A 12,821-nucleotide genomic window follows, 5' to 3' on the forward strand; every position below is an offset into this window, starting at 1 on the left:
TTAAAAATTTAGCTATGGTACATCAGTTTCCTTCCTCTAAGTATTTAATATACAATATATTGTACTGGCTGCAGTTCCAGTCTGAGAATTACACCGCTGGGAGTCACACAGTCAGAAAAAGCTGATACAGCCCTGGACTTTCAAAGAGGGAAGGTGGGGATTGGGTGATCATGAATTGAATGTCAGACCTAGCATAATATGGCCTGGTATAATATCAATAGCAAAGATTTTTCTTCACTTCAGTGCTGTCTTTTCTTTAAATTATGTCTTCCATTGCAATTCCTTAAGATCCCATAATTTAACTTGAAAGCTAGAAAAAAAAAGTATCTTTGTTATCTTTGTCACAGCTGGTTTTGTTAATTTGCAGCCAACAGCAAAAGGAATTGGGTATGATGTTCAAGATTCTCCTTTCATAAGTAACTCAAATAAGATGAAAATTGATGCATCAGAGCCTGAAGTTACTGGTCAGGTATGAGGGAAAAAATATTATTATCCTGAGCAGAGTTATGTAATATATAGTCTGTCAGCAGAGTGTTTATTTTCCTTTTGTGCCATACCATAATCTGAACCCACATCATCCTCTCTTTATCTTAACTGGATGTTCCACTTAAATAGAGAATGGTGAATGGTGCATGCCAGTATTCTAGATAAGTGATAAACATGGAGTGATAAAAACTGTAACTTATCCTTTACTGAGCCTTGAATTTCATTTTGTTGAGCTTTGTTGCCAGAGGGGTATCCAGAGGCAGCTCATCAAAAGTGGATCATTTAACTCTCAGTGTGTTTAGAAATCCTGTCCCGAGTAACAGCATGCAGGGAGATTGTGAGAAATGAGAACAAACACAATGTCAGCAGCAGTTGAGGAAGAGGATGGTGAATTTCAGTCCATCCTTGGTGCATCTCATGTAGCCACAGGAACTGCTGCTATTGTCATAAATGCTTAAAAGGAAGAATCGTTTATTTTTGATGCCTGTGTATAGTATTTCTTTAAGGAACTGCAGCTGAATCAGACAATCGGAGCAAAGCATGCTTCTTTACAAAATTTTTGAGAACAGCCATTGATTGATTATCATAATCCGTACCCACAAAAGATCCAGCACCAGTTTTCAGCATTTTCTACTAATGTCTGAATATTATCCAAGCAATAATTGCAATGAGTGTACCAAGGGTGCCTTTAGAAATCCAGAGATAACCACATCAAATTGAATCTTTTTAACACATTTTGCATCTGTAAACAAGAGCATCAAAGTCCATATTTGATTCCCCCCTACCCTCCACAAAAGAGGTTTCCTCAATGTAGCAGCTATTTCCATTCAGACTGATGTATGGAGGAAGTTTTATTTGGCTTCCATAAACAACTGTATCTCATAAGTTAGAGCACTAAATCATAGCCAATAGTTCAAACCTTTGAAATGGAGTGCAAGCCATGTTTCTAATACCAAATTCTTCCCATTCTTCCCTCAGTGGTGTCTTATTAGCACAATGATTTTTCTAGATATAGGCATAAATTATGAATAGGGTCTTTCTTTAAAAAAGTGGCATTATTCTTTTGAATTTTTCTTGGTGCTTATATACTTATTTGACAACAGAACCACAATGTCCACTGATGACAGAGGGAAAAAAAACTTATTATTCTTAGAGCAGAGAAGATTGAGAGAACATGTTATAGAGATGTTCAAAATAATGAGGGACCTAAACAGAATGAATGGAAAGAAATGAGTTCCCTTTGGAGAAGCTATAAAGAGCCACAGCAAAAAATTTGAAATTGTCAAAACAATTGAAGGTAACATTTTTATGCGATTTGTGGTAGCATATGGAATGTATTGCATGATAAAATTATTCAGGCCAATTCAATTGTGGCTTTCAGAATGGAACTAGATCAGTCCTGGTCCATAAAGAGAAAGAATGAGGGACTTTAGGAAAAGAGCCATTTAATGTTGGATCTTGTCAAGTTCTGGTGTGTCCTTCTAGGCAGTTATAGACAATAGGTGCAGAAGTAGACCATTCGGCCCTTTGAGCCTGCATCGCCATTTTGAGATCATGGCTGATCATCTACTATCAATACCCGGTTCCTGCCTTGTCCCCATATCCCTTGATTCCCCTATCCATAAGATACCTATCTAGCTCCTTCCTGAAAGCATCCAGAGTATTGGCCTCCACTGCCTTCCGAGGCAGTGCATTCCAGACCCCCACAACTCTCTGGGAGAAGAAGTTTTTCCTTAACTCTGTCCTAAATGACCTACCCCTTATTCTCAAACCATGCCCTCTGGTACTGGACTCTCCCAGCATCTGGAACATATTTCCTGTCTCTATCTTGTCCAATCCCTTAATAATCTTATATGTTGCAATCAGATCCCCTCTCGATCTCCTTAATTCCAGCATGTACAAGCCCAGTCTCTCTAATCTCTCTGCGTAAGACAGTCCTGACATCCCAGGAATTAACCCTGTGAATCTACGCTGCACTTCCTCTACAGCCAGGATGTCCTTCCTTAACCCTGGAGACCAAAACTGTACACAATACTCCAGGTGTGGTCTCACCAGGGCCCTGTACAAATGTAAGAGGATTTCCTTGCTCTTGTACTCAATTCCCTCAGTAATAAAGGCCAACATTCCATTAGCCTTCTTCACTGCCTGCTGCACTTGCTCATTCACCTTCAGTGACTGATGAACAAGGACTCCTAGATCTCTTTGTATTTCTCCCTTACCTAACTCTACACCGTTCAGATAATAATCTGCCTTCCTGTTCTTACTCCCAAAGTGGATAACCTCACACTTATTCACATTAAACGTCATCTGCCAAGTATCTGCCCACTCACCCAGCCTATCCAAGTCACCCTGAATTCTCCTAACATCCTCATCACATGTCACACTGCCACCCAGCTTAGTATCATCAGCAAACTTGCTGATGTTATTCTCAATGCCTTCATCCAAATCGTTGACGTAAATTGTAAACAGCTGTGGTCCCAATACCGAGCCCTGTAGCTCCCCACTAGTCACCACCTGCCATTCCAAGAAACACCCATTCACCGTTACTCTTTGCTTTCTATCTGCCAACCAGTTTTCTATCCATGTCAATGTCTTCCCCCCAATGCCATGAGCTTTGATTTTACCCACCAATCTCCTATATGGGACCTTATCAAATGCCTTCTGAAAATCGAGGTACACTACATCCACTGGATCTCCCTTGTCTAACTTCCTGGTTACATCCTCGAAAAACTCCAATAGATTAGTCAAGCTTGATTTACCTTTGGTAAGTCCATGCTGGCTCGGCCCAATCCTATCACTGCTATCTGGATATGCCACTATTTCATCTTTAATAATGGACTCTAGCATCTAGCAGTTATGATTCCACTCAGTATATTTCTATGAGACGTAATACTTGCTTACCTGGATACTGAAGGACTTCTCCAGTATAGGTCAAATTGCAGAAAATGGTGGGGTTACAGCAGGTATGGTATTGAGTATTATTTGTAACAGTACTATTCTGAATGCAGGCCTGTTGTGCAGGTACTTAATGGGTTCTAGATTCAAGGTCATCAAACATGCCAGTGGAAATGTATCTGGTTTGCTTTGAGAAGACCTGCTGCAAAAGCTCAAATATGGACAATGCAGTGCACTGCTGCAAAACAAGAAAATAATTACTACTGCCAGAATAAAGGGCGGGTCAGTTTTGGTCTCTAACATAATAGTTTCTATTGACGCCTTACTACCTATTTGCTATTTGCTGTTCGTGACTAAAAATCTTTGGGCTCTTTTTTTATGTTTAACCCTAATTATGCTCTCACCTTCTTATTTTTTCACCTGTTGAGCTTTCTGTTATCATCCCTGTTCTCACATGTATCATCAACCTCACACTTTGTTCTCCTTCTCGTTCATCAACAAGATTCTGGTTGTTCATTTCATGTTCAGGTTGGAACTTGAATGTACCCAAACCATCTCTACATTAAAGGCTGCCTACTAATCTACTGCATATGGTCTAAGGAGGTCCAGCTCAAGCCTCGTGATACATTATAATTTTTTAGCATTTGATCAGTGTTCACTTATTATTCCCCCAATAGCATTTGATTCACTTCATCAAGTGCATCTTCCTAAACCAGATCCACTAATGCTTCCTCACTTGTTGGGACAGGGAGAATTAGATTAAGGTATGCCTCCTGTAACACACAAGAAATTATTGCCTTTTCCTGTTCTTTATTACTATGTAGTTAGAGAATTGAAGAGCACCTGGTATCATTCCTTTATGGTTCGTGCTTAGTAAGTTCCCTTCAATTTTGGTCATCTGTCTTCATGTTGTCTTTACTAATTCCACATCCTGATTTTCATACTTTTGTTAAATGGATTAAACTTGTTGGATCCTGATGCTTTTATGATCCAGAGATTCTTCGAAAGTCCAATACAACCATTGTTATTGTTGGTAGAATCTCAGGTGGTGACGAGAGGACGTACAGTAGTGAGATATGCCAACTAATGGAATGGTGCCACAGCAATGTCAGTAAGACGAAAAAGCTAATTGTGGACTTCAGGAAGGGTAAGACAAAGGAACACATACCAATCCTCATAGAGGGATCAGAAGTGGAGAGAGTGGGCAGTTTCAAGTTTCTGGGTGTCAAGATCTTTGAGTATCTAACCTGGTCCCAATATATCGATGTATTTATAAAGAAGGCAAGACAGCGGCTGAACTTTATTAGGAGTCTGAAGAGATTTGGTATGTCAACAATTACACTCAAAAACTTTTACAGTTGTACTGTGGAGAGCATTCTGACAGGCTGCATCACTGTCTGGAATGGAGGGGCTACTGCAAAGGACCAAAAGAAGCTGCAAAAGATTGTAAATCTAGTCAGTTCCATCTTGGGCACTAGCCTACAAAGTACCCAGGACATCTTTAGGGAGCGGAGTCTCAGAAAGGCAGCATCCATTATTAAGGACCTCCAGCACCCAGCACATGTCCTTTTCTCTCTTGTTACCATCAGGTAGGAGGTACAGAAGCCTGAAGGCACACACTCAGGAGCAATTCAGGAACAGCTTCTTCCTCTCTGCCATCCGATTCCTAAACGAACATTGAATCTTTGGATACTACCTCACTTTTTGTTTAATATACAGTATTTCTGTTTTTGCACGTTTCTTTTTTAAATCTATTCAATATACCCATACTGTATTTGATTTACTTGTTTATTTATTATTATTATTTTTATTTTACTTTTTTTTCTCTGCTACATTATGTACTGCATTGAACTGCTGCTGCTAAGTTGACAAATTTCACATCACATGCCGGTGATAATAAACCTGATTCTGATTCTGAAATCAAAAATGAGGCATTAAGGCTGATTTAGACTTGTGCGTCACATCGACATCGTAGGGACCACATACCCTACGCAGTACTTACGCCGTACCCTACGCTGTAGGGTGACGTGCACCTCTCCAGAAAAGTTACTCACACGTCGCGGCGACGCAGACCACAATGACTGGTGATTGGTCCGCTTGGTAGCATCGCATTTCCTCCTATGCTTTTCCGGTTCCTTCTTCTCCACCATGTTTGTTGGCTGTGCGTGCACCGATGCGAATTAGATGAACCAAATCGTCAAATGTACCTGCCAACGTGCGAAAATGTTTGAAATGCATTTCCTCATCCATGTCTCTCACAAAGAAACTCAACACAGTGGCATAGAAACCTCACCGCCAACTAGCATTTTGGCGCACACCAATGCATGCTCATTACAGCATAGAGCAATGCAGAAGTGAAAATCAGGGTTACGGTGTAGGCTGTGGCATAGCCCATACGCACAAGTATAAATCAGCCTTAAAAGTTATTACTAGCAATGTTACCAAATTTACATGAACAAAGAAAGAAAGACAAAAGAAAAAGGGGTCATGGTCATCTCATACTCAGACAAGAGATGATCAAAAATTCCAGTGATAGCAATTAACCTACACAATAGCCAGATTCAAGTTGTGTGACATCTGCTACAGAAAACGAAGAAGTTTCTAGAAACATACAGAAACAACTGTACTGTAATTGCAGCTACATGAGAAACATGCAGCAGTTCCTAAAAAGAGTGAGATTGAAGATTCAAGTACATTTATTATCAAAGAATGTATAAATTATACAACCTTCTGAGTTACTTGCTCACAGGTAGCCACAAAGCAAGAAACCCAAAAGAACCCAATTAAAGCAAAAAAATTAAAAGTATTTTAGAAAAAAATATTTTAAAGGTGAAGCTCTTGATTGAAGTGTTGAGTACTGATTGGTAGAAATTTTGATAAATGGGTAAAAGTCTTAACTTAGTTGAGCAGCTGTAAATCCAAATAAAATAAAAAGATTAGATTTATTTGTCATATGTACATTGAAACGTTGAAAAATACAGTGAAATACGTCATTTGCATCAAAACAAATCAGCAAAGATTGTCCTGGGGGCAGCCTGCAAGAGTCACCATGCTTTGGGTGCTAACATAACATCCCACAACTTACTGACCCTAATCCTAACCGTACATCCTTTGGATGTGGGAGGAAATGGGAATGCCCAGAAGAAACCCATGCAGTCATGGGAAGAACATGCAAACTCCCTAAAGACAATGGCGGGAATCGAACCCTGATTGGTGATCACTGGTGCTGTGAAGCGAGTGGGCTAACTGTACCACCAAATGTCACCATGCCGCCCTTAACCACTGCACCATAGTGCTGTCCAGAGTGTAAATGTACTGTTTGGAGATTGTTTCTGCACTGCACCTATGTTCTTTGAGCACTATTTCTTTATCTTTACATCTGCACAACCACTTCACCACACTGTCTCCTGACTCTGCATCCCTAATGCCTCCTGTCCACCCCTCTCCTTTTGCATAGGTTGATTCATAAGTCAAAGCTAAGATATTCTTTTCTGTAACACCGGTTATCTCATTATTTCCAAAATAAACCTTCCTTTTATGAGGTGAAGGCAACCATTAGTTTTTGCTGCACAGGTTCAGAAAAAGCTGAAGAAGGTTGCAAACTTAGCTAGCTCCATCATAGGCACTAATTAGCCCAGCATTGTGGACATCTTCAAAAGATAATACCTTAAAAAGTTGATATCCATCATTAAGGACACCCATCACCCAGGACAAGCTCTCTTCTTATTACTGCAATCCAGTCACAGGGAAGGTACTAAAGCCTGAAGATACACACTTAACATTTTAGGAATAGCTTCTTCCCCTCTGCCATCAAATTTCTGAACAGATAATGAACCAAGCAATGAACACTACCTCAATAATTTTGTTCTTATATCTTATTGTAAATTATAGTTTTTTAAAAAATATTGCACTGTACTGCTGCCGCAAAACAACAAAATTCACAACATAATGTCTATCAGTGATATTAAACTTGATACTAATTTTGATTCTGCTAGTGATTTACAATATCAAGAAAGCTTCCCAATTGCATGTGCCACTGATACAGATTTATTTATCATATGTACATCAAAACCTACAGTGAAATGTGTTCTTTGTGTTAACAACAACCACACCTAAGGATGTACTGGGAAGCAGCCTGCCAGTGTTGCCGCATATGCCAGTGTCATAAAGCATTCTGCCACCAACATAACAACTGATGAACGGTATCTGCATTTTCTTGTTATCTGCAGGAACTTCTAGCACCTATCCCATGTGAATAATGTGGACCTGTGTATTTAGATTTGTTATTTTAAAAATTTTAGCATCTGACTAACATTGGCCCATTGCTTTATTTACAAAGCTGGCTACAAACAAATATAGTTAAATCACGTCTTATTACTGACATTTTTAAAATTTATCATAAAGAGTTATCAACGTTGGATCTTGAAGATGTCACTTTCAAAATGTTACCACATATGATAGGATGCAAAAGGATAAATATCCACTACTGTGTTTTAAATACCCATGCTTTCACAGGAATCGGTTAATTTTGATATACTTAATTTGTCAGAATTTCATTGAATTGTTAAGTTTTCGATCAGTAAATAACTCTGGAATTAAGTACAGGATTACATTTTAATGTAATGTTGCATTTATAGAAATTTCATTGTAGAAAATAATACATATTGTATAAATATAATAAAATAATCTAATTTTACTGCATTTCAACTAAGAGTCCATCTTTTCATTTTCTTAAATATGGCTAATTGGTGTAATAAAATTGTGTTGTTCTGAATATATATGTAATAAATAACATGTTTATAAACACAGGATGTCACAGGCACAGAAATAGAAAATGAAGAAAATGAAGAAGAAAGCTCAGCAGTTTCATCAGAAGTGAGTCTGGCAATTTCCGGAGCAACTAATACAAAAGATGCACCTGAACCTGGCCAAGGTAAGTATTAATATTAATTTTGTTTGCAGATTATTTACAGGATTCCACAAAATGGCCTCAAGTTTGTGCACTTTGAATGAAAGAATATAAAATAATTTATTTTCAATACATGTATGCTATTGTGATTTATGTTTGCAAAATTGGTATCTTGAGATACCCTACCAATTGAAGAATCAGTCATCTATCTGTTGCATTCGTGCACAGCTGACTGGCAGATTTTCTCACCTCTCCAGCTGTGTTCCTACATGGAGAAATATCAAATTAACTTTCAAGCATAGGCTGATAATTGGCCAGTACTAATGCACCATACAACTATCTTGCAATTAGCATCTCTAAGACAAGAGAGTCTAACCACTACCTTCAACATCATTGAGAATTTCACCATCAAAATACTTAAGGAGGTATTGAGGCCAAGGTCTTGAAGCTTATTGAGGATGACAGTATTGAATGCTGAGCTACAGTCAATGGAAGCATTCCTGGTGTAAGCATCGTTGCTGTCCAGATGTTCCAGGGTTGAGTGAAGAGCCAATGAAATGGCATCTGCTGCTGACCTGTTGTCAGGCAAATTTGCAAGTTCTTTCTCATGCAGATATGTTTCATCACCAACCTCTCAAAGCACTTTATCACAGTGGTTGTAAGTGCTACTGGACGATAGTTATTGAGGCAAGTTATTATGTTAGGCACCAGTATAATTGAAGCCTGCTGAATTAGGTGGGTACCTCAGACTGCAGAAGTGAGAGGCTAAAGATTTTGGTGAACACTCCATCCAGTTGATTAGCACAGGTCTTTAGTACTCGGCCAGGTACCCCATTTGGGTCAGATACTTTCTGTGGATTCACCCTCCTGAAGAATGCTCTGACGGCAACCTCAGAGATTGAAATCACAGGGTCTTTGGGGGCTATGTGAGTTTTTGAAAGTCCTTCCATGTTTTGATGGTCAAAGCAAGCATACAAGACATTGAGCTCATCTGGGAGTGAAGCCTTGCTGTCATCTATGTCGCTTGGTTTTACTTTGTAGGAGGTGATGGCATTCATGCCCTGCTACAGCTATGAAGCATCCTTCAGTGATTCAAGTTTGTTTCACTTTGCATGTGAGATTGCTCTTGGGATGCTTGAGATTTTTTTTAGGTCCCTTGATTTGACAAACTATTGCACTCCATAAATTGAAATTGATGTAATATTGCATAAACTGTGTTCTCTTAGTAAATAATATGATGATTTAATTACTTCTTTACTTAATTTGAGTACTCTTGACAGTACTATATGTTTTATAGATTTAGCCTACTGAGATTGTGCCAATATACAACCTGTAACTTGGTGGAAAAACATGGTGTTTGATGAAACTGTTAGATTTTAGAGGTATTTTGCAGATGCAAATGTATATTTATAAATATTATATAAACCCAAGTATTATTTAAAGCTAAGAGCAGCTTATAAAATTAATATGAATTATTGGGATAGACATCTATCATCCATATAACTGTTTTTTGTTCTTTAAATAATGTTTAAAATAACACCAGATATGTGAGAAATCACATTATGAAATTACTCAATTTTTAAATTACTATTAAACATGTGCCTTATCACAATTCTGTAAACTTCTGTTCATATTAAAAATTGTTGAATGACCATCAGTGCCATAGTTTTTAGCAGATAGTTTTCTATCTCTCCTAGTTGTTTATGATACCGAGGAATCTGTAACAGACAGCGATGATTGTATTGTCCCAGGTCGGCAGCCAAGCTGTATAAAGCAGGTTAGTCTTTTCATTCCATCCTGTGAAATGTAGAAAACAATTCTAATGCAAGGCAATATTATGTCTGAGTGAGGCATATTGAACAGATCAGTTAAACACTAAGGAGTGTTACTTGAAATTTTTATTGTTGATCAAGGGAAACAGTGAGTTGAGAATGAATAAAATAGAAAGATGCAAAATGACAAGAGGGTGGAAAATAATGGCATCAAATGCAATGCTAACAACATCACACACATTTTTTCAGTCGAAGATGCAAAGAAAGTAATTTTTTGTCGACAAGTTGATGGTATCCTCATTTGTCATAGCATTAGCATGTTTTCAAATTTAAAATAATTCCACCTCCTCCTACAGTTGTTGTGCAATCCTGCAGATTTGAGGTGACATTTTTCAGTTCAATAGATCTGAATGCAACATTGAGAGTTTAGATTAATAGTCACAGAATGATTGATAACTGCTGGTGTCCCACTTAAATGTAAGTAAAATTTGATGAGTTCAAATTCCAGTATTGCTTGTGTAAACTAACTGTGTAGATTTATTTTGAAAGAAAAGCAACATTAGTGTTTACATCTTTCAAAGAAAGTGGGGTTAAATTTGCTGAAAAGATTTTTATTTTTGAAGTGAGTATTCAAATTGAGTTGATTATGGGTTCTACATTTGACATTCAATAATGATCTGCACTAGCTGAAAGCTAAAAGGAACATTCTATTGCAAGACTTGCTGCATTTCATAGCCAGCTCAAAATATCAATGAAAAGGTCTTGCTTAAATTGACCTCTAATGCATTCTGTATACTTTAATGGCTTATTGAGCTATCATTTACAGAACATATCTCAGTAGTTTACGCTGCCTTTATTGAAAACATCTGATTGATTCATTTATCAAGGCTAAGTGCAGAAGGTCATTTGAGCCATGTCTTTTCAATGATGTTCTATTCTCTTATATGCTTTTGCATTTCTAGCATCAAGTAGTATAACCAGTTACTTAAGTCAATAACCATTCCTGATTGACTTTCAATCCCTGTTCAGTCCTTAAGTAAAGAAGGCCCAACATTTCATTATGTGTCCAGCTAGATTAAGCAATTGCTATGGGTAATTCACTGTCAATCTACTTTGTTATCTACAGAGTGTAAAAAATGCCACCACTAATATCAAATATTGACAGGTATTTTGTTTAACTAGAAGAAACTAGAAGATATTTACTTTCAAATTCTGCATTAAAATATTTGAATTCTTGACATTCTGAAATTAATAATTATTGATTTCATTGCAAAGTAAAAGCGTACGGAATGTCATTATACCTGCATTGCATTTTGACTTGGAAAAAAAAGCAAATGTCCTCAATTATGGACTCTCGATCTGCATGTAAAAATAGAAAATTACAATGCTAAAATTTACATTTGGTAATTCTTTTTAATATTGAGTTTGCAGTTCATTCAAGTATGCTTTATAAATTGGAAATGCATATAATTAAGGTGACTGTACCTTCAGTAGACTAGTTTGTAAACTAAGGAAGGCAAGAGATCACAAGACAAAATCCTGGCAGATAGAAAGAGTAATTATAGGATTAAAGACTATATACTCTCCTGTTGACTGCAAGATAATGAAAATATATACTTCCAGGAATGCTTAAGGTGTGGAACCCAGTAGATCTTCTAATTACGTAGTAACTCAGCTGATCTTCAATTATATGGTAATTTGCAATGCATACTGATTGGATTTTAAATGCAACTATCTGTTCATGGTAAGCATTGTAATTAAAGTGGTGTACCAATTATAGTATTATACCACTGGAATATTATACCTCATGGATTTATTTCTTAGATGTTTTGATCAAAAAGAAATCCAACAGGTTTTCTAGACCATGCTTTACTATAGATCCTGTCTAGTTTTACTGCCAGTGATGTATAATTAAACACAGATTACTTCATTTCATTTACAACATTTATGAGCTGCACTTTGTCAGAATGAAATGCTTGTCCCCTCCTTTCCTCACCAAAGTGGCGTAATTAGTGTTAGCATCTTCCTTAACAGTCTACATAAAGTTTAGTGCTTGTATTAAATCAAGTCATTAACATAATGTGCTGTACAATTTGCCCCTATCTCTTTTCGTTTCCACTACATCAAAGCTCTTTTGAGCAGTAGTGTAATTGGGTTGTGCCAGCTTGTCAAGTTCAGTCAAGCTGATGGCTGCTTTTCCTCTGAAAAGCTTCCAGGCATAATAATTAATGGAGAAGAAAGTCAAGAAAATGTAAAAATTTGGACTGTTATCTATGAATATTTAATGTATTTGAATAATCAGAAGTTAAGATTATGAATTTGATCTATAATACATTGATTAAAAGCTCCGTGCAGTGCCCAGAAATAGATATAAAACAGACGTATGAATTCTGTTGGCAGTACTTAAAAGCTGTCTAACCTTTTGCCTGATCACCACATTTTCAAATTGAAGTAACGAACAATATATTAACAATTTTGTAATATTTATTAGGAAAAACGTTTATTGGAAACACAGATTCCACAATTCATGAAGTATGCATTTTTGAGAATACTACTGTGTGTTTTTCCTCATTCACAATGTGTCAAACCATTTTCTGTTATAATAACTACAGTGATCATCTGACATCCTTTATCATTTTTGCCAGTTTTAAATACATTTATTATTCATGCCTAAGTAACATTGTTGATTTTGGTCTACGCTCAAAAAGATAAAAGATATGCTTGTAAATCATTCTCATTCTCTCTCTCTCTCTCTCTCT

The 12,821-nt window shown here is 37.1% G+C and overlaps 1 protein-coding gene across 4 annotated transcripts in view; it reads left to right on the top strand.

Moving 5' to 3' along the window:
- rpgrip1l (RPGRIP1 like) overlaps positions 1-12,821 on the top strand; it is a 177,296-nt gene that overhangs the window by 113,470 nt on the left and 51,005 nt on the right. For 3 of the 4 annotated variants that reach the window (XM_073069985.1, XM_073069986.1, XM_073069987.1), the window contains exons 20-22: positions 368-469; positions 8,191-8,314; positions 9,988-10,067. In XM_073069985.1, coding sequence (XP_072926086.1) covers positions 368-469; positions 8,191-8,314; positions 9,988-10,067 — 306 coding nt within the window. The remainder of the gene's footprint in view (positions 1-367; positions 470-8,190; positions 8,315-9,987; positions 10,068-12,821) is intronic. The other variant, XM_073069988.1, reaches the window with a different exon arrangement.

Source organism: Hemitrygon akajei, chromosome 17 (assembly GCF_048418815.1).
Source record: "Hemitrygon akajei chromosome 17, sHemAka1.3, whole genome shotgun sequence".
In the NCBI taxonomy this organism is placed as follows: domain Eukaryota; kingdom Metazoa; phylum Chordata; class Chondrichthyes; order Myliobatiformes; family Dasyatidae; genus Hemitrygon; species Hemitrygon akajei.